Source organism: Cupressus sempervirens, chromosome 4, assembly GCF_028749045.1.
Source record: "Cupressus sempervirens isolate cs-2001-9-10 chromosome 4, ASM2874904v1, whole genome shotgun sequence".
Taxonomy (NCBI): Eukaryota; Viridiplantae; Streptophyta; class Pinopsida; order Cupressales; family Cupressaceae; genus Cupressus; species Cupressus sempervirens.
Genome location: NC_143121.1, coordinates 177,673,725 through 177,700,294, shown reverse-complemented (window position 1 = coordinate 177,700,294; position 26,570 = coordinate 177,673,725). Strand labels below are relative to the sequence as shown.

At 34.2% G+C, this 26,570-nt stretch overlaps 1 protein-coding gene across 2 annotated transcripts; it reads right to left on the bottom strand.

Moving 5' to 3' along the window:
• Positions 1-287: 287 nt before the first annotated feature.
• Positions 288-13,857, bottom strand: LOC149560551 (uncharacterized). 2 transcript variants are annotated; one of them, XM_089823620.1, is made up of 6 exons: positions 13,720-13,857; positions 13,028-13,104; positions 12,200-12,316; positions 1,557-1,820; positions 1,333-1,406; positions 288-867 (listed from the first exon to the last, which is right to left on the bottom strand). In XM_089823620.1, exons 3-6 carry the CDS (start codon positions 12,257-12,259, stop codon positions 735-737), a joined length of 531 nt encoding a protein of 176 aa, XP_089679746.1. In that variant the 5' UTR covers positions 12,260-12,316; positions 13,028-13,104; positions 13,720-13,857; the 3' UTR covers positions 288-734. The 2 variants fall into 2 exon arrangements, with proteins under 2 accessions (XP_089679746.1, XP_089679744.1); XM_089823618.1 differs by lacking the exon at positions 13,028-13,104 and having other exon boundaries at positions 326-867; positions 13,720-13,810.
• Between the last annotated feature and the right edge of the window lie 12,713 nt (positions 13,858-26,570).

Sequence of the window (26,570 nt, the reverse complement as noted above, 5' to 3'; positions counted from 1 at the left end):
AATTGAGGGCTGAGGACGGAGGACTTAAGGTTTGAGTCAAAGATAACGTGTCCAGTAATATGGAATGAACATTAGGTAAGAAGACGAATATATCATGCTTGCGGAATGGGGCTTTGACAGATTTATTTCAAAAACGATCAATGAAAGTTGAGATCTGTTAGGAGAGTCACATTTTTTAGGATAACAAAAAGGTGCCGGTGCCTAGTGGTTTGAAAGGGAAAGTCTATAGGCTTAATTATTGTTATGATTTTTTAACAAAAAGGTAATGGTAAACAATTATATTATATGATAGTGATATTGTTTAGGATTCAACTGTGTGGCTTTTGAATCAAACACATTGATCTATATTTCATGAATAGTGATTCAACATGAATCCATCAATCATATAATAGTTTAATGCCAATAAAATAGTAAACATGTTGTATGGGGTATAAAGTTCTTTTAGTAAGCAAATAAAACACAAAACATACCCTCTGGCATTTTGAATATCTCGAGTCTTGCTACCGTAAAATTAACTAGTTTCAGTTTCAGCACCATTTGGTATAGACACAATTAGAAGAATTTAAGGTGTACAGCAAGGCAAAATGGAGATGTGAAAGCCTTTGCTAGATATCTGGTGTGTTTTTCTCTGTGGTACCATTACATCCAGCATCATAGATCCACCATGGATTGAGAAACTCTATTAACTGTGAAAACATCACTATTGACTGCCAATTTGATAATGGAAGGAGTGATCAGTCCATACGTGTAGCGTGAAGAAGATACTGAGCATCATTGAGGCGAGCACTCGTGTCTTCATTAATGGAATCAATTGTGCGAAGTAGTTGTATCTCCTCTTGCCATTTATCAATTTGTTCTTGATGTATCCTGCATTATCTATGTCAAGAACAACATTCTAATAATAATAATGTATTTTACCGCGACAGTCTAAAATATAAAACCCATGGGCACTCTTCCACCGAAGTTGGAGCATTTTACGACGTCTGGATTGAACCTCCACAAACAAGGGATAGTCAAAGTAATGCTATTGCTCTCCACTGCAGAAAGTCAAGGACTAAGATTAGTTATACGGATGTGGTGAATCTGAACAAAACAGAATATTGTAGTTTTCCATAGGCTTTCTAGTTTTCTGTAGCTTTGTTTTCTCTTCTTTCCACCCGAGGTTTATGGAGAGTTTATGACCAAGAAAAAATTATTAGGATGGAAAGCAAGAAAGCAATGAGCTGTATCCTTGTATATCAATTATAGTATAAAGCATTCGGCTTAGACGTTGTTCTAATGTTTTTCTGTTGCTGTGTACGTTGATAAAAATATGTGACAATTAAAGGATACAACACAACGCGCTCCTCAAATTCATTTGACATTTCCAAGAAGAAATTCTTCCCAGTCTCCAAAAGCCCAGACACCTGAAAAGCATGTGAAAGTCAATACTCTCTACTTATTACCTACTTAATGCATCCTACTGGAAACCCAGAGGATTGTCATGAGTAATTCAATAATTTAGGGACTTTTTTGATTGAGAAGCCAAAATTTGAGTTATGAGGGACTTAATCAACCCGCTGAGTAAATTGTTCCATCTTCTCTTGGATTTGCTGAATCTTGTCTTCCATGGCTTTAGATACAACAGCTTGCTCTGTTTCTTCTTGACCGTCTTTTGCATTGTCATATTCTTCACCACGTGTACCTTCCTCTTTTTGTGTCTCATACTGTGCACTCTCTTCACCACAATTATCTCGCTCAGCTGTGTTCTCATCATCATTGTAGCAGTCCTCGTCGTTCATTGACAAACCAGAGCCAACTTCAATCTCATTGCACATAGCCTACAGTTTCCCACAAAGAGGATACATACATATGCATCAATTTTGAGAAAGTACAAAAGAAAATGCATTCTTTTCGTATTCCATAATTCCTCCAGATATATTTGAGAGAATTGTGACCGATAAAAATCAACCAAAGTTTCTTGAAATCATATATGCCTTGTTTGCTGGCCTAAGTTTTAGATCAAAAAGAACAATTTTATTGAAAATGTGTTCTGTAACAAAAATGTTTCAGAATATCATAGGATTCTACAAGTTATTTCTCATAGTGTTTCTTGTTATCAGTTGCAAATGATGAGGTCGTTTTCTCAATGCAAATGGTTTATGGTCTTAACTGTACATATTTTTAGCATTACTCAGATATCAACCAAGCTGGTTACGCTGGTCATCTTCAAAGACTGGCCGCTAGAATCTTTTCCCCCGGACATGGTCCATTGGATGTAATTAACAATGGCTGATGTAGATGAGCAGCTTTCTTATAGAAATCACTATGGAAATGATTGAGAGATTGCAGAATTGCATTAGTTTTACTGTGACTTAGGATATATGACAATAGGGGAGCAATTACTTTGCTTTTGCAGAATAAGACTGTGATGCAGAAACATCCTTGGTGTAGGGTAATCGGCGTCACCTAAAATATTTTTCTCTTTAGTTGGCAAGTTTGAAGTCGCAGTTATGAGAGCCGATTCAAGATGAGGAATCATGAACAAAAACCCTGAATTATTTGACAAATGCCTTTGGAACAAAAACATATGTCATGAAGCGCAAAGATATCATCGTTTGTTGAAAAGGCTTTATAGATTTCCAAGCAAGTGAATTGGCAAGCTTAAAGACAAATTGGGAGCTTCAGAACAGGGCATGGATATCCTTCAAGCCAGATGTTGCAGTGTCAATGTATGTGAATGTGGAAGCACAGACAGAGCACATAAAGTGTTTGACAGAATGCCTGAAAGATCTTTCATGATTTGCGATGATCGCAGGATTTGCACGAACTAAATTTGTTGGAAAGGTTTAGCTGCTGTCAAACAAATGCAATTTGGCTGATGCAAAGAAAACGCAACAACCTTTGTCAACGTCCTTGCAGCCTGTAGAGCAGGGCACGGAAGGCCATCTGTTAAATGTTCAACTTGACTAATTTGACTGCCGTATATGGAGCATACAAGGGTTACAAGAATTAAAGGCATCAAGAAGACAGATCACTATGTCAGTAAAGGCAGAGGGATATTTTCCTTAATGGCAAACGAAAACAGAGCACGTAAGTTATGGATCCTTTAAAGTAATAGGAGAAATTTAACAATGACAGTTTTATAAAATGTTTTTAAAATTAGAAAGAATACGAAAGGTCATCAAAGGTTGGAAGAATGAAGAAGGTAAAACCATGGAAACATTTTGCCGATTATAAAATGTGATAAAGACAGCGGAGGTGCCTCGAGGTTGGAGGTTGGACTCAAGCCCACAAAGAGATAGTAGGTTTGGCTAAGAAAGAGAGAATGGAGAGCTACATGGTAGTGTGGGGAGCTGCCAACAGAGGGGCTGGGTATTTGCTAAGAAAGAAAAGACGCAACAATATAGTTTCATAGTGAGTGGAGTACGTGAACAGCAGATTGAAAAAATAATAGAGTTCAGGTTAATTATCTGATTTATTGTTTAGAAATGGAGAGGGGCAAATGAAATGCCAAAGTTGTTAAAAATGTTTGCAGATTTGAAGAGATTAAAAATATGTTTCTTGTTATAATCTAGGTAACAGAAAGTTTTTGTCTATGTGAGATTGTCTTTCAATTTTGTGCGTTGCAGGTGGAGCGGAGTACATTCTTCTGTATCAAACTGAACCATTCTTCTATTAAGGTTTCTAACAACAGTAATCCAGTTGTCGGAAAATAATAATTTCTTCTTAATGTTCAGTTCAAGCTAAATTCTATTAGTCAGAGTATTGCTATAACTGATAGCCTACTGATAAAGGAAATTTCACGCAAATAAGTTCCTCCATCATAGAAGCAGTCAACTGAATGTAATCAATCTAGGAGTTACTGTTACTTCCATTAGTCTTTGGAATTATCTATCAATACATATAGATGCATGTAAAACAAAGAAGATGGAGTTTAGTTTATTTAAAAATAAAATCTGCAAAAGACAGTTCAATCATAGATCACATCAATAAGTTTGGAAGGTTGAAAGCTTGTAGACGCTTCTCATTTTATAAGAAATACTTATTACGCCGAGAGGTGTTCTATACAATGGCAGCACAAATGCCCAGCACGGGAATATGCCAAGATTCCTTGTCAATAAAAAAGAATTGGGAGCAGTTACAAACTTCCAAATTAAATATTAAAAAAGAATTCCTGAAATAATAGCTGGCCGAAATAATAGGAAGCCAAATGGAGGCCGAAATAATAGGCTCGAAAAAGTAGGGCCCGAAAAAGTAGGACCCGAAAAAATAGGGCCCGAAAAAATAGGGGCGAAATAATTTCAATATGATTTTTTTTTTTGTTAAATATAATTTTGCATGCACATTCATGATTTTTTTTTTGCGGAGAGTGGGGGAATTTGAAACAAATTCGTGGAATGTGAAGAGACGTCTGTTGGGGGATATGAGGAGCCTCTCAGAAGTTATAAAACCAAGGCTCCTCATTTCATTTTCATTTTATGTTTTTGCAAGAAGGAAGAGGTGGAGGTTATTGGAGGATTAGATTGGAGTTTTTGAATAGGAGTAAATTGAAGTTTTGGAGTAACATTTTTGCAGGTGAGATTTCTATTTTTTATTTACATTTTCATTTAGATTTAGATGTAGAAGTAAATTGAAATTCAAAATTAGTTATAATATTCTACTTTGATTTATATTTCAATTTTAATTAATTTCATTTAGATTTAGAATTCTGTTCATATGACCGAAATTGAGGCCACTGGAGGACTTGTGCAGAGTTTTTTTGTGGAGATAACCATGTGGGTACTGAATCAAGGCACATTAGGCCTCTTGGAGATGTAATTGCGGTGACTTCCATGGCTTTTTGAATCGAATAGGGCAATCTAAACAATCTCAGATCTGAAATTCTTTTTTTCCTTTTCAGCCTAAGACAGAACAAAGATTGCTTGCAAGAAATTTTGCAGAGTTTAAGATTTGATTGCTTATGGCTGACTATTCTTGGTAACTGATATTTCTATTGTATATTCCCGTGCCCAGCACGGAAAGTTTTAATCTATACAATTTATTTTGTGCATTTAGTGCACAAACTAAAGAATGCATATGCAATCAATTTTTTTATCAATCTTTATGATAGCTTTTTTATTTAAAATAGAAAATAGAAATTATTCTTTTATGTATGTAGAAAAAAATTAGAAAGATTTTATGTATGTAAAAAATTAAAAGAATTCTATATACATCTAGATTTATTGAAAAGAATTCTATTTACATCTAGATATTTTGATTGAAATAACCATAATGTAAAAACAAAATATAAAATAGAAATGTTAATATATGTATGTAGAAAAAATTAGAAAGATTGCATGCATCTAAAAAAATTCTATTTACATCTAAATTTTTTTAGAATGGAAAAAAATGGATAATAGAAATATTAGTTGCATGTTTGTAGAAATAAATTAGAAAAACATGTATCTAGAAATTAAAAAGATTCTATATGTGTCTAATTTTTAGATTTTACTTTATTCTAAACTAATTATTGATGGATATATATTTTAAAAATATTTATGTAGTTTAAAGTTTAGAGTTTAAATAATTTGTATGCAAATAGGAAAAAGAATAAATATTTTATATATATGTAGATTAATTTCTATTTTTAAAATTTACAAGTAAATGAGTACTTTATTCATTTAAAGTAAACAAGTTTTTAAGTAATATATTTTTATTTTAGAAATATATTAATCATAATGTTCATTTATTATTACTTATTTAATATACTTACTCTCAAATCTAAGACAATGGAAATGATATTTTATTAACTTTGAAATAGGGAAGTGTTAAGCAAGTTCGTTTACAAAAATACCAAAAATATATTTGGTCTTTGATCAAATTGGAGTTAATATTAGAAATATAAATATGATCATTAACAATTAAGCTAAATTCAGTTCAAAACAATAATGTTATTTAAATTTAAATAAATTTTTTTGAAAAGAATTCTATTTACATCTACATATTTTGATTGAAATAATCATAATGTAAAAACAAAATATAAAATAGAAATTTTAATATATGTATGTAGAAAAAATTAGAAAGATTGCATGCATCTAAAAAAATTCTATTTACATCTAGATTTTTTTAGAATGGAAAAAAATGGATAATAGAAATATCAGTTGCATGTTTGTAGAAATAAATTAGAAAAACATGTATATAGAAATTAAAAAGATTCTATATGTGTCTAATTTTTAGATTTTACTTTATTCTAAACTATTTATTGATGGATATATATTTTAAAAATATTTATGTAGTTTAAAGTTTAGATTTTAATTAATTTGTATGCAAATAGGAAAAAGAATAAATATTTTATATATATGTAGATTAATTTCTATTTTTAAAATTTACAAGTAAATGAGTACTTTATTCATTTAAAGTAAACAAGTTTTTAAGTAATATATTTTTATTTTAGAAATATATTAATCATAATGTTCATTTATTATTACTTATTTAATATACTTACTCTCAAATCTAAGACAATAGAAATGATATTTTATTAACTTTGAAATAGGGAAGTGTTAAGCAAGTTCGTTTACAAAAATACCAAAAATATATTTGGTCTTTGATCAAATTGGAGTTAATAGTAGAAATATAAATATGATCATTAACAATTAAGCTAAATTCAATTCAAAACAATAATATTATTTAAATTTAAATAAAATAAGCCATGTTTAGTTTGAAACATCAAACAACTAATTAACTAATACAATAATTAAAATAAATGAATCTATTATGACATAGAAAAATATTTTCGAAGTATAATTTCTTTGTTTTTGAATCAATATGAGTTTTTTTTTCTACTTGAAAAGGTAAACCATCCTAATTGTCATCCTTAGTTAACCCTAACAACAACCCCTACCTTAGCCCTAGCCCCAACAATGATGTACAATATAACTATAATCCAACATTAAACTATAATTATAGCACTAAAACATATCCCTATTGATATAACGAAAATCTCAGTCCAAACCATAATCTAAACCAAAAATCTACACACTAATATTGGTTATAGTCCTAACCCTAAAATCTAACCCTTAACCATAATGTAAAAAAAAACTCCAAAATATTGATCAAAATCCTAAACCTACCTATATGGATAACCATGATATTAAACTCTAAATCCAGTCCCAAGGTCCTAACCATGGTGTAAACCTATAACCGAACTCTTAAAAAATTTACTAATCCTTGATCCTAATCACATTCCCAACTTTAAACTTGAACCATAAACCATAGTTGTAACCATAATCATAAACTTAAACAAAACCCTAACCCTAAAGGTACAATCATAAAATTAATCATAGCTTAGACCCTAATCCTAGCACAAACCACAATCATGACCAAATATAAATCTTCACCTTACCCCTAATCATAATTTCAATGTTAACCCTAACATTAGTTTCAATCCTACCATGATATGAACCCTAATATAGATTTCACCTTGATCCTCACCCTAATCTTAAGTCTAATTAAACCCTGACTAAAACCTAATCTAAATGATATATCTAACTATAATCCTAACTGTAATTATCATACAACCCAATGCTAACCCTCATGTATATTTAATCCCTAATCTTAACTCTAAATATTCTATAAACTCTAGAATTGACCTTGATTCTAACCATAACCCTAAAATCTAAATCGTAACCATAGCACGAAAGGTGGGGACCCCCGCTACATGGCACAATTCTGGGTCTTGGAGCCTTGCGAAAGCACTACAGAGTGAGGAAATGTCATAAAGGTGACATGTAGTAGCATGATGCAATTTTGGGCTTTAGAGCATTGCAGAAACAATGCAGCTTAAGGAGGCGCTAGAATGGAGACTCATGGAAAGAAGAGGAAAGACATTCATGTCGCTGGCAAAAAACTATGAAAAGAGATAACATGATGTCTTAACCTCCCACAAAAAATGCAAGGTTGATCCCAAGGGGGAATTTGGTTTCCCCAAAAATGAATGATGGTCATCGATGAAGGTCTTCCTCTCGAAATAGACGGCATAGATGCATCGTGAATCCTCACCAATGAAGGATTAAGTCGCAACCGTCGATGTAGATTCTCCCCTCAAAAAGGATGACTGAGATGCAACGAGGAAACTCCTCCCAATGAAGGATTAAGTCACATTCGTCGATCAAGATTGGCTTTATTTCCAATGGATGACTAAGATGTAGTGAAGAGATTCCTCCCAACAAACAAAGCAGATAGCACAAAAGGTGTGAACCCCCTCCATGTGGCACAATTTTGGGTCTTAAAGACTCATGAAAGAATTGTGGAGTGAGGAAATGTTGGAAAGGCAATGTGTGGTAGCATGATGCAATTTTGGGCTTCAGAGAATTGAAGAAACAATGTAGCATGACGATGCATCAGAATGGAGATGCATGGCAGCATCTTGTGCAATTCTAGGCTTTAGAGTGTTTCGAAGACACTAGCATATAAAGAAACGTTAGAATGGGAATGCATGGCAACATCTTGCACTTTTGAGAAGATGGGAAGATAGCTCGCGAAGAAATAAGAGTTATCGAATCTCGCAACATGAATCAACCCAACCAAGAAAAAATGATCCAGCGTGGTCAATGAAGAAATTGAGCCAACAAAAAATCTTAGCCGCCAACTTTAGTGATGTTAACCCTCTGCAAATAACCTATCCCATTTAAGGTCTCTCAGATCAGACATCAGTGATGGGTTGAATAGGGGGAAAAAATAGCACACAATGCCCTCCTAAATGAAATTCTAAATGTAACACTAATAACCACAGTCCTACTTCTTTCCCTAACCTTATCCATGAGCGTGGGAATATACATATTATTATATAGGGCACCTTATATAATAATAAATATAATCTAAAATCCCAACCCTTACTCCCCTCCTAACTATAACTGTGACCATAAGAAAACTTCTAAATATAACCCTTCCTCTAACTCTAACCCTAACCCTAACCCTAACTATAATTGTAACCCTATCCCTACCACTAACTGTAACCCTGAATCTAACTCTACCATAATTGGACTTTAACCCTAACTATAACTATAACCCTAAACCTAACTCTAACTTTAACCGTAACCATAACCGTAACCCAAAACCTAACCCTAATCGTAGCTAGGATTCTAATACTCTGTCTACCCCTAACTCAAACTATAGCCCTAACTATACCTCAAACTCTAACCGTAACTCATATTCTAACCCTAAACCTAACCCTAACCTTGACCCTAACCCTAACCCTAAGCCTAAGCCTAACCCTTTGTCTACCCCTATCTCTAACCCTAACCCTAACCCTAACCCTACCCCTAACTCTAACCCTAAATCTAACTCTTTTTGTAAATCTAACTCTATCATAATTAGACTCTAACCCTAACCCTAACTTTAATCCTGACTGAAACCGTAACCCTAACCCTAACTCTAACCTTAACCCTGACTCAATCCCCTTACCCTAACCTTAACATTGATATAACTCTCTCTATATATAACCCTAACTCTAAATATAAACCTAACCCTAACCCTAAATCTAACTCTAACCCTAACTGTAAGCGTAACCCTACCCCTACCCATAACTCTAACTGTAAATCTAACTCTACCATAATTGGATTTTAATTTTAACCCTAACCCTAACTCTAACCCTAACCTTGACTCAAAACTCTAACCCTAACCCTAACTCTAACATTAACCCAACTGTAAAATTAACTCTATTGGTAACTCAAACCCTAAAACTAACCCTAATTCTAACCCTAACTCTAACTCTAGCTCTACCTCTAACCCTAACTCTAACCATAACTCAAACTCAAACCCTAAACCTAACCCTAATCCTAACCCAAATTATAATGCTCTGTCTACCCCTAACTCAAACTATAACCCTAACCCTAACTCAAACTCTAACCCTAACTCATACTCTAACCCTAAACCTGACCCTAGCCCTAACCCTAACCTAGAACCTTACCCTAACCCTAACTCTAACCCTATCTATAACCCTAATCCTAACCCTAACTCTAATCCTAATCTTAACCCTAATTCTAATCCTAACACTAACCTTAACCCTACCCCTAACTCTAACCATAAATCTAACTCTACCATAATTAGAATCTAACCCTAACCCTAACCTTAACCCTAGCTCAAACCCTTACCCTAACTTTGTCCCTAACCATATATCTACGTATGACTATAACATTTTACATTACAATATCCCAAAAATAAAATATATATTTTTATCTAAATTAAACTCCTTATATTAAATTTAAAATAATATTTGACTCAAACCTTAACCGTAACCCTAACCTTAACCATGAGCATTACTCTAACCCTAACCTTAACCATAAACATAACTCTACACCTAACTCTAACCCTAATTCTAACTCTACCATAATTGGACTCTAATCCTATCCCTAACCCTAACTATAAGCATAACTCTAACCCTAGCCTTAACCATGAGCATAACTCTAACGTTAGCCTTACTATAACCCTAACACTAACCCTAATCATAACCATAACCATAACTCTAACCCTAACCTTAACCATGACCATAACATTAACCCTAACCTTAACCATAAACATAACTCTAATCTAAACCATAACCATAACTCTAACAATAACCATAACCATAACTCTATCCCTAACCTTAACCATAGCTCAAACCCTAACCCTAACTCCAACCCTAACTCTAATGCTAACCCTAACCCTAATTCTATCCCTAAGGTTAACATTAACTATAATGGTAACTTTGTCCCTAACCATATATCTATGTATGACTATAACATTTTACATTACAATATCCCAAAAATAAAAAATATATTTTAAATCTATATTAAACTCCTTATATTAAATTTTTTAAAATATTTTGAAGCATAATTTTATACTAACTTCATACAACTCTAATTAAAAATTAATTAACAATTTTATAGTAACCTTATCAAAATAAAAAATAAAAAGTAAATATTTTTTCTATTGCGCCGCGACTGCCACTAGCTATATATACCTCTATATATATTACGCCGAGAGTAATCGTTCTCGAGGCGCCTATTTTTATTTTCATTAATCCCAACTTCGATTAAAATAACTTTGGGATTAAATAAAAATAGGCGCCTCGAGAACAATTACTCTCGGCGTAATATATATAGAGGTATATATAGCTAGTATAAATGCTTGTAACGTAATTGATTTAGCAAGGGAATGAATAAAATAATTTATTCTCTAGACTGTGTGAAATATTTTTGTGTTTAATCTTTGAATGCTCTATTCTGCCCTATTTTCAGACCATCACCAGTAACGAAGAATTAGTTAAAATAAGGTTTCACTAATGACAAATTTAGATTAATGTGACTGTAACAACAAAGCTAGCTCGGAATAGACAAGAGAAGTGATCAATGCAGCTCCAAGCTGCGAAAGTCAACTTTGGCATTCTATGATAAGAATTAGATCTCAGTTGCTGTTACAAAAGTATGTTGTACATGCATTGTGCAATCGTTTAGCATCGTGGGCTAGGCTGAAGGTAGTGCTATATGGAAAGAGTTTCCCTGGTGGACAGAGGATGGCTTGATGTGAAAAGCAGCGCAAAGTGAAAAGGTATCATGTACGTCCTAACGGATGAGACAGAAACTTCTTTCAAGTAATCTGAGAATTCTTTTAACGGAGATGCCTGGAAACATAGTTCCTCTATGCATTTGTCAAAGATCTGAAATGGCTCTAGGACAGATCCGCAAGGTCATAATGGATTTAAAAATTGCTTAGAAGTATAATTCAATAGTCTTCAAACAGTGAATTACAAAATTAAACGCAATAAACAGTCAGATCGTATGATGAACAATGCAAAGTGTAAAGGTCTGGAAAGGACTTAGTCTTAACGCGGACATAGCAATTTTGACTATAACTCTCTATTTTTTATTGTTTCCATTGGATAGAGATGTACACGAATTATCTAAATCATCGAGTGTTTTATGCCACATAATCTAAAATGGATTATTTCTTAAACTAGATAAATCTTGAGCACAGAGTGTGCAGTGCATTTTAAGTTTCTCTCTTATTAATATCTGTAGGCGGTCATTTCTTTCACCTCTAAAATTTGTAACATACCCACAGCCAGATTAATATAGAAGAGGTTGCTCTCATGATACATCAGTTGTAAAAGCCTATAGATATGAGAAAAGTAATTGACCCAGAATCAGAGAATGCAGACACTATCTAGTATATTTGTTTACAATTATAAAACAGAACTAACCAGCTTCCTGCGCTTTTCATTTCCCATATGATCATCTTCGAAATCGCTGAAGTCTTCCATGTGCACAAGAGTTATGGGGAGAATAAGCTATGTATCGGATGTTCCTGTTACCTAGAACTGAAGATAGATGACGTCAAGTCAATTATATAGACAAAAATATTTAGGCCTTTTGGCCCTATTTGGTAGAAAGAAAGAAGTTGTACCAGAATTGAAATGAAGGAGGCTCAAAGACATTAGCTTAAATTGTATTAGCGTAAAATATCTTAAAGGCCCTGAAAAAGTTACACATTGAGCACCAAAATAAAAAAACACCCGCAAATGAGCTCATACAATATAGCAAAGAATATATTTAATCAACGTACTTTACCTGATTAGCCTATTTCTGAGGGGACGAAAAAACCAGTTTGAATTGAAAAACAGAAATAAAAGAATTTAAACGCTAATAGAACTAAAATTTCGTAGGTCGATTTGACTGTAGAAGGGACCTAGGATTTGTCTTAGTACATAAAATTTCTGATAAATATGTGTACATCAAATATCTCGAAACAAGGGATTCGTGCTCTAAAGTTTTCCTCTTTTGAACTTTAGTATCACTACACAACCACTCGATGGTTGGCCGTGATCTAGAAAGCCAAAAATAAGAAACTTTCTACCTAGTAAAGGTTTTTAGTTTTAAGGAACAACAGCAACAAATTCAACATATTTAATAATTAAATTTCCTAATTATTTTTTGTTAAGTCCACCGTAACAACTATTATTCATTTACAAATGTTTGTCCATGATCCAAGGATTTCCCGTTTTCCTTAATTGCAGATTGCCTAAACTGACCACTGAAGCGTACTTCTCGTATTCTACAGGCGAAATTTCTTTCGCAGACTTCGATTTCAGCGACGAGTGTTTGAAATCTGGCAAAAACACAGCTAGATTTTCAAAATTAGAACAATTGAATACCGCTTACAGTAAATATTATGTGAATTGTCGTGACTTTACACGAATTATCGCAAATGTAGAAAATAATTGGTTTCGACTAAAAGATAATCAAATTTCAATATTTTTCCTGAGAAATTGCTTAGTTTTTGGAGCTTCTAAGTTCAGTGTTTGAGCATTTTCGGGATCAATCGAAGTAATTAAACGATTTTTTAGACTGTAGTTACTACCTTAAAACGCAAATGAAACTAATTTGGTAAAACGCTGGCGAGAAAGCATAATTCTTGCGGTTATCTAAATATTTACGGAAAAGGGAAGATCAGTAGTTATGCTCAACTACAAATCTCTAATCAATCCAGAAGAGAAAATAAAATACTTTAGATTGTGGGAAATTAAACCTAAATCTATCAGCTCGGAAAGCATTTCATCCGTAAATAACAGGAAACTTACACCATCTCAAGTTACTGCAAACTAGGCATTTCACGAACAGAGTAAATTGTACAAGTTAATGAATTATCCTGCACATATCACTGATCATTCCTAAAAGCGCATAACATCTTTAATTCGAAGAAAATGTAAAATAAAATCATTACCTGTAAAGAAACTTCAAAATTCCATTGCCTTGAAGTCTGGTGTGATAAAGCGTTGTATCCAACCGTCCTGTTTTTTCACAATGGAGCCGTTAGCTTATGACAGGATCCTTTTAAAATTAAATAGTTTAATTTTCTCATCATTTAAAAAATTTACAAATTACATTCAATAAAAATAACTTATATTCGATTAATTAGACAAGCAAGTGAAGGTGCATTTTTTTCATTTTTAAAGAGAAGCGTAGAGGTAATCGACAAAAGGTAGGTTAGAAGAAATTTTAGATGGTTAAAATTTTTAAGGGCTTTACATGTTTGGTTACGATGGAGATCTCAAAAGAAGTCCTTGGCTTGTATATGTTGGTTGTGTAATTTTATAAGATATTTGGTTTTAAAAATTAATGATAAAAACTAGTTAGGATAAAGGATAGTTCTTTCTTCATTTTACCAAGGTGAAAATAAATTGAAATATAATGTTTTATTGTGATCAATTATAGGGCTGAAAGTTTTGTTGCCTTTTAGACTCGAATAGAATTCCAAGGTTGAAAGTTATTTTTGCCTTATAGAGAAAACAGTCATAGGAATTGATTCTCTGTGATTTTTTCAAAGTCATATTTTGTATGCATGTATCATAGAGAATGTAATGAAAAACTTACTTTCTATCTAATATTTGCATTCAGAAATGCCTTTGTTATGTAATTATCAAATTATTTCCTAGATGTCTTCTCTAGCATGTCAAATCAGGACATGGTTTTTGATGGAGGACCTTATTTTTACAATCATGTGGGTTTGTTCATTAGCCATATCATGTGAGATTCAATTTGGTTGAGTAGTTACCTTTGAGGGTTCCCATTTGGGTTTATGTGTTGCAACTTCCTTTGAAGTTTTGGAAGGAAGGTGTTCTATGATATATTGTTCCTTTTCTTAAAGAGTTGGTCATAGTTACTCCGAACATCCTAGATAAGAAGATACTTGCCTTTCCTCACTTATGTGTTGACATTGATTTAAATAATTCATTATCAAATTCCTTGGAAAAAAAATTTAACCTCTTCATTATGGATTGAATAGGTTGATTATGAGTCTTTCTTTTCATTCTCAGGTATATCATGAGTATGTTCACCTTTAGCATTAGTGTCCTATAGTTAATAAGGTTGTTGTTACTTTTGTTGGTGGTTCTTTTTTATTCCTCACTTCCAAAGGCGGATAATTGGAATGAGGGAAAGGCCCTTATGAAAGATAGTGGTCTCGATAAGGAGGATTTTATGCCAATTAAGTCTTGGGGTAAAGGGAGAGGACAAGAGCAATCCTTTAGGAATAGTCAAATAGACGAGACATTTAATCATTTTGAGGTGTTAGACACTTTTTCCTTATAAGGAGTTTTAGTGGGATGTTTCTTCTAAGGAACTAATGTGTGTGTGTATGTTGTGCGGAAGCAAGAAGATTATTCTAAATCAGCTCATTCAACCCCAATAGGGATTTTCATTGTCAACCTTTGAGCCAAGAAATCCAAGTGATCTAGCGAATTTGTAGGATGATATTATTTTGTCAGACTTAGCTAAATAGGTGCAAAATTCTAATAATGGGAGGGGTCTTTTCTAGTTTTGTGTTTGTAGCAACGTCTCCATAAGAAGGTTAGTTTAAGGAGAAGATACAATTACTTGGGGAATTGTTGGTGAAATATAAGGCTTCCAATCCCATCGACGTTGAAAATTATTATTTTCTCCTAGAATATTAGGTCTTAAATAATATCCCTTGATACAAGGCTATTTGTGATCTAGTTATGGCTCATTCTTTGGTTTTTTTTTTGTATCCGTGAGACTAGGCATTCTATCAATTTCATGCTTTTGTGGACCTAGATAGTATTTGGAATTCTAGTTAGTGTCAATGTATTGGAGCTTTGAGTGCTTGTGGAGGGTACATTGGCCTTTATTTGACCTCCATGTAAGCAAGATTTCTCCACTTTGAAAATTCTCTAGCTCCTTTTCTTTTTCTTTGTTTTCTTCTAATTTGGAATTGGGTGAGATTATTTTGGTTACTATTGTGTATGCTATGATAGATTTTCATGGAAAATCCTTTCTTTGGTCCCATGTAAGATTTGATAGAGAAAATGATCTTTTTCCTTGTAGTTTGGTTGGTGATTTGAATTCAATATTATGTATAGGGGGTTGCCTTGATTGGGCCCTTACTCCATCCTCTTTTGTGAGAATGTGGACCACTTGAATTTGATTGATACTAAATCATGTAATGGTATATTTACTTCAAATAATAGACAATGTGGTGTTAAGGCAATCTTTGAAAGGTTGGAAGAGTTTTTGGTTTCTTTCCCTCGAGGTTGGTGGTCTCTTGAGTACAACTTGTGAAATATCGATTAAGGCCTATCAATTTTTTTGTCTCTTGTTTTTTCTAAAAATTCTTCTTTTAAGTTTCAATCTATGTGATTGTAGGATTCTTCCCTTAGTGACTTAATGATCTAGTGGTGTAGGGATGGGGGCCTTATTATGGTACTTCTAAGTATTATTTTGTTAAGAAAATGCAATTTATTAATTGTCATCAAGTAAATAGTGGAACATGTCTTGCTTTGGGGTAAGTGCACAAAGTTATGGTACCAAAAAGATGCTACAATTTTTTTTCTTATATAAGCCATAGTGCAATTGTGTAATGCCTGGTACCCTAGTTTACTTTTTAAGTTGTTTTGTCAGATTCTTTTAGGCCAGTTTTATGATTTTTTTATATGATTATAAGTATTGGTCACTAGATTTGATTAGATGTTTTGATTAAGTAAAAACAAGTTTTGAAAGAACACGAAACCTTGTACAAAGAGAAAAGAAAGATATAGCAATGAACGATCTTTAAAAAATTGTGGAACACCACCCAGATTTACTTGAGGAACTCACCATAGTTCCCAACAAGAGGGCTAAAAACCAACCCAATCAAACACAACAAGGTACCAACAATTAGATGTTATTTCATACTTAGTTGATTTATATGTGATGAGTTACTTAGTTATTTCATGTGTTCATTATTATTTTGATGGTGATTATAATGTATGTTCATTTAGTGATTTTTAGTTATCTCATGATGATAGTAGATGGATTATTTATATGCAGTTCTATGGTTACTTACCCCATACTTGCATGTGTATGGTGTACTTGTCTAATTACTTTATGCTTGACATTCCTGATATGGTTGAGGGAGGGAGTCATAATCACCTGCTAGTTGGGATCTACATGATGCACCACTCCCCGACATTGTCTGTTTAGTTTAGATTATATGTATATGTACATGCTTAGATTTTATGCAGATTGTAGGTATCGAGCATCGACTTCCCTAAATTGCCAGGATGAGCGTGCCCTATCGCAATACATCTCAATGGTAAAAATGGGAGATAATTCTTGAGTCCAAATCCTAACCCTAAGTCAATTGTCTTAGAAAGTAGGACAAGTATCTGAGTTGTTTACCCTTCTAAATTCATCAAGTGACGTGAATTCAGGATTTTGACCCTTGAGTTTGATCTAGTATTATGTACTTTGTTATGTTTCTATGTTTAGTCTTGAGTCCAAGTCCTAACACTAAGCCAATTGTCCTAGAAAGTAGGACAAGTATCTAAGTTGTTTACCCTTCCGAAATCATTAGGTGACATGAATTTGCGATTTTGACCTTTGAGTTTGCTCTAGTATTCTACACTTTATTATGGATTTCTGTGTTTAGTCTTGTGGGTCTGTTGTGACTTTCATTTATTATTAAATCAAATTAAAAGGATAATTTAATGAAATTTTTATAAAGAAAAATTCAATATTTAATTATATTTAACTGACTAGGAAATTAATTAAACAAAATAGTTAAATTTAAAGATTTAATTAAAGTTCTAATATTAGCGTAATCATATTTTTAATTTAGTAATAATTTATTTAGGAGTTTCATTTTTTATTATAAACTCTAAATAATATTTTTAATTAGTTAAATTAATAAATATCTTATTAAAACCGTCTTATGATTTAATAAAAGAGAGAAAGGAATTGATTTAATAAAGTTATTTTAATTAAAGTTGCAAAAAGGTTGCACATGAAAATTAAAATATAGCAAAATAATTAAGAAAAAGGTTTCGCATGATTACAAACTGAAATCCTAACTAGGGAAAGCTCTTTATTAAGGAATTAGAGCTTATTTCTCTATACTAAGATTTGAAGGAGCCAATTTCTAAGAAGGTTTTTGAAAGAAGAGGAAATTGCTTGCGAGCTCCGTGCATTCATTATTTAGCATCAGGTCCGAGTAGGATCTCGTGAGTTTTGTGCATTAGTTTCCTCTGTGAAATCATTCTATCTTCTTCGTGATCGATGGACTTGTTTCAATATTCATTTGGGTTGAAACCCTTGTTTGAGAAAAAATGATTTATGTTGTTGAATTGTCTGTGATTTAATTTGAAACCCTTGTTCATGAACTTATTGCTTTTCATTTTGAAAATTTCTATAAACAAATTGAAGATTGAAAACACTTATTCAATGAATTTTGGGAATTCGTATTTAGTTGGTTGAATTTGAGCTAGGGTTTGGATAAAAAGGAATACTAGAGATTAAAAATTTATAAATTTGATAGTTCTTATTTATTTTTCTATCATATCTTTGTTGGTTTTTATTTTAAAAATATATGTTATATAAAAATTATCATAGTAAATAAATTACTGTGATAATTTTACATGAAATGGAAAATTGTTGATATACAATAAATTTAGTTTAATTTCATGTGTTGGGAGAGAAATCTTTTTTATGGTTTTAAAGGGTATTGAAGGATTTTTTATTTTAAAAATATAGTTTATTGGGTGGGCGACGGCCACCACCCCCACCCCCCTTCTCCTTCATTCCTCCTAATTATGGTAGCTCAGGTATACAACAGTCGTAAGCACTATAAGCAGCATCGAGCACTCATGCTATTACGTGAAGCCAAGGGGCTATAAACCCATTCAATCAGATTTTTTGTTTTATATTATATGTTATTTTTAATAAGATTTCTTTTATTATTATTATTATTAAATTTTAATATAATTAATAATTAATTTCAATTAATATTTAGTTTTATTATTAATTGTTAATGATTTTCATTATATTATTAAAATTAATGATTTTTTTATCGGTAAACGACCAAAGCCTTGATTATATTAATTTAATAAAAAAAAAAAAATACAACAGAGTATCTCCATTCAAACGGGCACTAGTAGGAAAGAACAGATAAGAAAACCTCTTGTCTTGCCTAGGATCGTAGTCCTATATTATTACATTGTTAAAAGGGCCATACCCCAGCTGTAATTTATATAAGATTTATTTTCAATACAAGGGAAAGGACATGAGTCCTCTTTTGAAAAAATGAACTTGAAGACATTTCTTTTTATCAATACTAGCCCTCTCTCCTAAGAGAATGGTTCAAACAAAACCTTAAACTCTTAGTAGAAACCTCTTAAGTTATTTGCCTGAAATACTATCTCCTTATTGCCATGCTACCTCAATAAATATAGCTTGAAAAAAATGTTAGAATAGTTAGTTAAAAATTTGTTAAAATCTTAAATTCCTAGTAGGATATTACTGAATTGCTTTGGTTATCCATCTAAGACTTAATGCAATATTAATTCTAATTAGTGGCTATACTCTCTCATATTTGGGCATATGCACCGAGTTGTGGTGCCAAAAAGATGACAAGGTTTTTTTTTTTTCTAATTTTCAATAGCACATACGCGCTATTCTGATATCAAAAAAGTTATATGATGGGCTGCAGACCCACATCCCATCATTTTCATTTTTCTTTTTGGCTCTCCAACAGTGCGTACGTGGGTTTGATAGCAAAAATTCACCACCATTTGCCAAAATGCCTCCTCACCGATGAAATACAAGACAATGAGCACACCGACGACGATGAGGTAAGTGATATAAACTTAACTTTGCATTGTTTAATATGTTTTCCATATTGTTTTATTGGTTTTTGATATTCTTTTGTAGGGTTTTTACAAATTTCATTTAGATTTGTTTATTTAGTTGGATTTCAAGTGATTTTTTATCAAGAAATGTCCATAATCAACCGAAAAATCCACAAAACCCTCAAGAACCTCAAAATCAAAACCCTCCTCAAGAAGAACAACAAATTCCACAACCCGAACCAATTGCAAGACCTCTGCCAAGCAGACAAGAAAATATAAGAAATGAAATACAAAGAGGAAAAATTGAATTAGAAAGACTCATTGCTCGGTTGAAAGAATTCGGACAAACCATTCCAATGAGAGTTCAATCGGCATCATCCCTCGAATCCATTAACACTCAGATAGCCTCAGTTAGTGGTCAGTTAGATATTTGGTGGGCTAAGAGGGATGAACAAAAAAGATTTTATGCAAATAAATTGTCATATGAAGATGTTAAAAAAAAAGAAATATCAAAAGGTAGTATATGCATTATTTAGAAAACCCAGTGAGCCAAATACTGTTAGAGAAGGTACTAAATGGTTCCCCATCCATTGGTGTATACACGATGCTATTAGAAATAAATTTTGGGATAGATGGTGGATGGTTTTTGATGCCCCTCCTTGCAACAATCACGAGGTCCCCGTGTATTTTTTTAAGAAATTATATTGTGAGTTTGTCCTTGGGGAGATCCCCAATTATTTTAATATGTTAGACTCCCAAGGTAGAGGTGGGGGGTCATCATTTGAGAGGCCAGGAGCACGTCATGACCCTAATGTAGTTAGGGCACCTGTGGTCCATCCACAGCACGAACATGTGATTATTCCTTCAGTTGTGAAGGAACATGTAGAGGCCAGCACTCTAGGGACCATTAATGCTTTGACGCAAACCCTCATCCATTCCACGAGCCCATTAGTTGAGGGGGAGCCTTCTATGCGTCGTGGTCACATGTGCACTTCATGTGGATCCCTATGCACATTTGGCACTCATGCCGGAGATGCTACGGATGATGGGCTTGCCACCGATGAGTTCCTGAACGAGACATTTGGCATTAACACACAGGTAAATTAATAATTTGATCACATTTCATATGTATAGTGAATGATTAATTAATTAGCATTTATTAACATTGTTCAAAATTTAGGGTCAAAGTGTTGTTGGGCCTAGCAATGATCCTCCAGGCCCATTTTTTGTCCCTTCGACGAGTCCTGAGGTATGTATCAATTTAATCATTTTAATTAATACATATATTTATTACTTAATCATATTAAGGATTGACAAAAAAAATTATGCATGTGCATCAGTTCTCCACAGGACCCTCAACCTTTACCACAGACACAAAGCAGAGACATCATACGAGCTTCACACAGGTACAATTGTTTCATGTTAATTTAATTCATTTGATTATATTTAGTCCATGTTTCATGTTAGATATAATGTGTATTGTATGACATGCAGCTCATGATGTCGGACACACCTCCTCATCTGCGATAGTCTGTTGATAGTGGAGTGGCCGCAACTGTGGCTAGCTCACAGCCACTGACAGAGGTATGAAAGAATTTTCTTTGTTTTAGTTGTTGTTTATAATAGTTAATCTCAAAATTTCTAATGTTATTTATAAGTGATTATATTTATTGAATTGTTGTAGGGTCTTATCACGCCTGATCGTCCACGATCATTTGAGGTGGACTTACAGAGTGACTATTTGTTGGCGGTAAGAAAATAATTGATTTTGTGTGTACATATATTTGATTTTAACGTATAATAAATATTGATTCATATCTACTTTCTTTGTATCAGTTGGACCTAGAGAAGAGCCTCAACAAGAGGTTAAGTGAGCGTGTCAGGAGGACCCCGTCATCTCCACTGTCTCCCTCCACACGACGATAGAGGATGTCGAGAGACTTGTTTCCTTCCCCTTGTGGGAAGGAAAAGATGTAGTTGAGATATTCAATACATACACACACACACACACACACACACACACACACACACACACACACACATATATATATATATATATATATAGAGAGAGAGAGAGAGACTTGTTTCCTTCCCCATGTATATATATAGGCATCAGAGAGACATATTTGACATACATTTGATGTACATATGATATTCTATATTTGATGTATGACATTATTGGTTAATATATGATATGTTTGTTCATATACGACATTATTGGTTATCATTTTATATTATATGTTTGTTCATGTATGACGTTAAATTAGTATGTTCATGTATGACATTAAATTAGATATGTGCATGTATGAAATTAAATTCAATTGCTAGAGAGTTGCCATTATGTCTACGAACTAGTAGATGTTATTTTTTTCTTTATTAGTATTTCTCAAAAACTACAAAGAAGTTGTTTCTAGTGAATAGTTGTAAACAATTGTGATCATCGACTTCATGTACTCATGGCTTTGGCTGCAAACACTTGTAACTTTGCCTATAAGCATCCATGGCTTTGGCTATGTGCACTAGTGGCTTTGGCTGTCAGCATTTATGGCTTTGGTTGTAGGCACAATATAGCCTTGGCTGTAGGTTGTCTTTCTTGCTGCATGTCAAAGTTACCTTCAAGAATGTCATTAGTCTAAGATCATTACAATTAAAATACTATGACATAATACCTTGGAAATAATAGTCTTTAACCCATTACTTTATTTGTTAAAACATCATGTAGTATCTACTATAGTGCTTCTACTCAAATATGTTTTCAAAAATACTTAGTATGGCAAAGAAATGTCTATGGAAAGCTTGTCAAATAGGATATTGAAGAACTAAATGTGGACAGTCATTAGTACCCATCAATAAGAACACGGACATCTTTCTCAAGCAAGCCATATGACATTAGCTTAATTTATAAATTTCCTTTGCAAATAACTAGAAGATGCTATGAATCTTAATACAGAGTTAATCATGAACTCATTATTCCATCCAAGAAGCATATATCACCCTAAGCCAATTGACTGATAGGATAAAAATTAATTCAATTTCAATAAAATTTTGAGTATAACAAGCATCTTAGGGATTCTTACAAGAATTAACACGATGTTCACAAGAGCATTACAAGTTCTCGTAATGCTATTTCACATATTGTAATCATATTCAATTTTGAATGGCCATTTGTGTTACAAGCATAAATTTTCTTTAAGGTCTTTTAATTCTAGACATGAATTTTATTTTGAAGCTTTTCTATGACAACCCACTCAATGCATATATTGTTGTTCCACATTATGTTGATTTGACTTTCATTGGTTGATTTGGGTCTAGACATGACATTATTCACTACCTTTTTTATATATATATATTTTTTGTAGTGAGGTTCTAGCCTAAATGAATGTATTAATCATTGAAGTTGTGAACCTTGGTCGAGATCCTTACAAATATATTTCCAAATTGGACCTCAAATAATTTTCTCAATCACCCCCTGTACACAGATACTGAAATTGTAGTTAATTACAAAATTAATACTGAATTAACACAAGTTTAATTAAGAAATATTATGTACCTCAATAGGCTAGATTATTATTGATCGGGAAGCTTTATCTTAGAGTAGTGTGTTTCCTAAATCTTTAGCGCAATGACACTCTTATAGAATGTGGAATTAGGTATGCTAGCTAAGGAACGTTCTTTAAAAGGCAGAGGAAACTCAAGACTCACATGTTTCCAATCGATATAAATGTTTAAATCGCTTCTCTAATTTTTTCTATTTATGATCTTCTTAAAACTTAACTCTCTAAATGCATTGATGGGGAAATAAAGATCTTCTAGGAACTAAAGGCTAATCATGTTTAATACTTACAATTCTTTGTTTTTTATCTAATAATTTAAAAAAGATTGTACAAGTGTTTTCAAAGAGAAACACTTGTCACTAACATCATAAGAAGGAATATCCAAGGAGAATTACCACTGATCCCCCACCACCAAATTCAAGAGAAAACAAAAATCCACTACTAAAGAGATAGTAACAACGATCATCCCTAGTCTCTCCCTTATCACAAAATGATTACCATCAAAATTTGCATTTCCAATTGTGTCATGTGCGTTGAAGCAATAGTAACATTTTCACTCTTTTACCTAATGTCTCCCATTTTTGAAACTCCTGGGGAAGGGCAAGGCCATCTTCTCAGTACTTCAAAATACGACGAGTTCCATTTTTTCCCATATTGATAATTGTTGACTTAAAGTATAGTCAAAGTATTGACGGCCCATAGGAACTCAACCTTTGAACATCCCATCTGTAAATGACCTCATAAAGAAAGTTCAATAAACCCGAATGAAATAGTGAAACAAAAGTTGCATACTTGTGAAGTTGATCAGACTGCAGGTGATCAATATGTCTCAAATCTATATTCAGTTCTTTTACTATGCATATAAATGGTTTGTTATATAAAAGACTTATATCGACCAGATAAATAATCATTTTTTTATTATGCTATCCTTATCCTTGGCTGATCTCCGATCTCTGCAACACGGTCCTATAGGAACTGGAATCTCATCCATATCTCGCACGAGCCTCGAGATATGCCCCGTCAAAGATTGCAGCCCTCTGGCATTTAGTGACCCTTAGGGACATTCCGGTTGAGCGTGCCTGAGAATGTTTGAGCACTGAGGGGGACAAGATGAGGTTGTGGATAGGGTTTACCCGGCCACCTAGAGCTAATGGAGTAGACATTTTGATCCCACGACGGAAGATGAGAGAGATTTGGTAGTTGGCAACTTTGTTTGGCCAACACTGCAAGTTTCAGAATCACCCGAGATGGCATTGTAGAATGAAAATGAAATGCGATCTCCAAAAAGTGAGAGAGGTTATTGTAGGTCTCTGCAACACGGTCTTGTAGGAACTAGAATCTCATCCATATCTCGCACGAGCTTCAAGATATGCCCTGTCAAAGATTGCAACCCTGTGGGATTTAGTGACCCTTAGGGACATTCCGGTTCAGCGTGCCTGAGAAATTTTGAGCACTGAAGGGGACAAGACGAGGTTGGGGGTAGGGTTTACTCGGCCACCCGGAGCTAATGGAGCAGATAGTTTGATCCCATGACGAAAGATGAGAGAGATTTGGCAGTTGGCAACTTTGTACTGGCCAACACTGCAAGTTTCAACATCACCCAAGATGGCGTTGTAGAATGAAAATAGAATGTGATCTCCAAAAAGCCAGAGAGGTTATTGTAGGTCTCTGCAACACAGTCCTATAGGAACTAGAATCTCATCCATATCTCGCACGAGCTCCAAGATATGCCCCATCAAAGATTGCAGCCCTGTGGCATTTAGTGACCCTTAGGGACATTCTGGTTCAGGGTGCTTGAGAACATTCGAACACTGAAGGGGACAAGACAAAGTTGGGAATATGGTTTACCTGGCCACCTGAAGCTAATGGAGTAGACAGTTTGATCCCACGATGAAAGATGAGAGAGATTTGGCAGTTGGCAACTTTGTACTGGGCAACACAGCAAGTTTCAACATCACCCGAGATGGCATTGTAGAATGAAAATGGAATGCGATCTTCAAAAAGTGAGAGAGATTATTGTAGGTCTCTACAACACTATCCCGTAGGAACTAGAATCTCATCCATATCTCGCACGAGCTCCGAGATATGCCCCGTCAAAGATTGCAGCCTTATGGGATTTAGTGACCCTTAGGGACATTCCGGTTCAGTGTGCCTGAGAACGTTCGTGCACTGAAGGGGACAAGATGAGGTTGGGGATAGGGTTTACTCGGCCACCCAGAGCTAATGGAGAAGACAGTTTGATCCCATGACGAAAGATGAGAGAGATTTAGCAGTTGGCAACTTTGTACTAGCCAACACTGCAAGTTTCAACATCACCCGAGATGGCGTTGTAGAATGAAAATGGAATGCGATCTCCAAAAAGAGAGAGAGGTTATTGTAGGTCTCTACAACACGGTCTTGTAGGAACTAGAATCTCATTCATACCTCGCATGAGCTCCAAGATATGCCCTGTCAAAGATTGCAGCCTTGTGGCATTTAGTGACCCTTAGGGACATTCCGGTTCAGCATGCCTGAGAATGTTTGAGCACTGAAGGGGACAAGATGAGGTTGGGGATAGGGTTTACCCAGCCACCCAAAGCTAATGGAGCAGATAGTTTGATCCCATGATGAAAGATGAGAGAGATTTAGTAGTTGGCAACTTTGTACTAGCCAACACTGCAAGTTTCAACATCACCTGAGATGGCGTTGTAGAATGAAAATGGAATGCAATCTCAAAAAAGAGAGAGAGGTTATTATAGGTCTCTACAACACGGTCCTGTAGGAACTAGAATCTCATTCATACCTCGCATGAGCTCCGAGATATGCCCCGTCAAAGATTGCAGCCCTGTGGCATTTAGTGACCCTTAGGGACATTCCAATTCAGCATGCCTGAGAACGTTCGAGCACTGAAGGGGACAAGCCAAGGTTGGGGATAAGGTTTACCTGGCCACTCGGAGCTAATGAAGTAGACAGTTTGATCCCACGACGAAAGATGATAGAGATTTGGCAGTTTGCAACTTTGTACTGGCCAACACTGCAAGTTTCAACATCACCCGAGATGGCGTTGTAGAATGAAAATGGAATGCGATCTCCAAAAAGTGAGAGAGATTATTGTAGGTCTCTGCAACATGGTCCTATAAGAACTAGAATCTCATCCATATCTCGCACGAGCTTCAAGATATGCCCCATCAAAGATTGCAGCCCTGTGGCATTTAGTGACCCTTAGGGACATTCCGGTTCAGTGTGCCTGAGAACGTTCAAGCACTGAAGGGGACAAGATGAGGTTGGGGATAGGGTTTACCCAGCCACTTGGATCTAATGGAGTAGACAGTTTGATCCCATGACGAAAGATGAGAGAGATTTGGCAGTTGGCAACTTTGTACTGGCCAACATTGCAAGTTTTAGCATCACCCGAGATGGCG

What these genes read in the sequence shown, in the direction of transcription:
- LOC149560551 (XM_089823620.1), bottom strand. Translation starts at nt 12,259, where the DNA reads ATGGAAGACTTCAGCGATTTCGAAGATGATCATATGGGAAATGAAAAG. An exon ending in TGGAACAATTTACTCAGCGG is followed by an intron (nt 1,407 to 1,556) that starts GTTGATTAAGTC and finishes CATGCTTTTCAG; the next exon opens with GTGTCTGGGCTTTTGGAGAC. An exon ending in TTTGAGGAGCGCGTTGTGTT is followed by an intron (nt 868 to 1,332) that starts GTATCCTTTAAT and finishes TAGATAATGCAG; the next exon opens with GATACATCAAGAACAAATTG.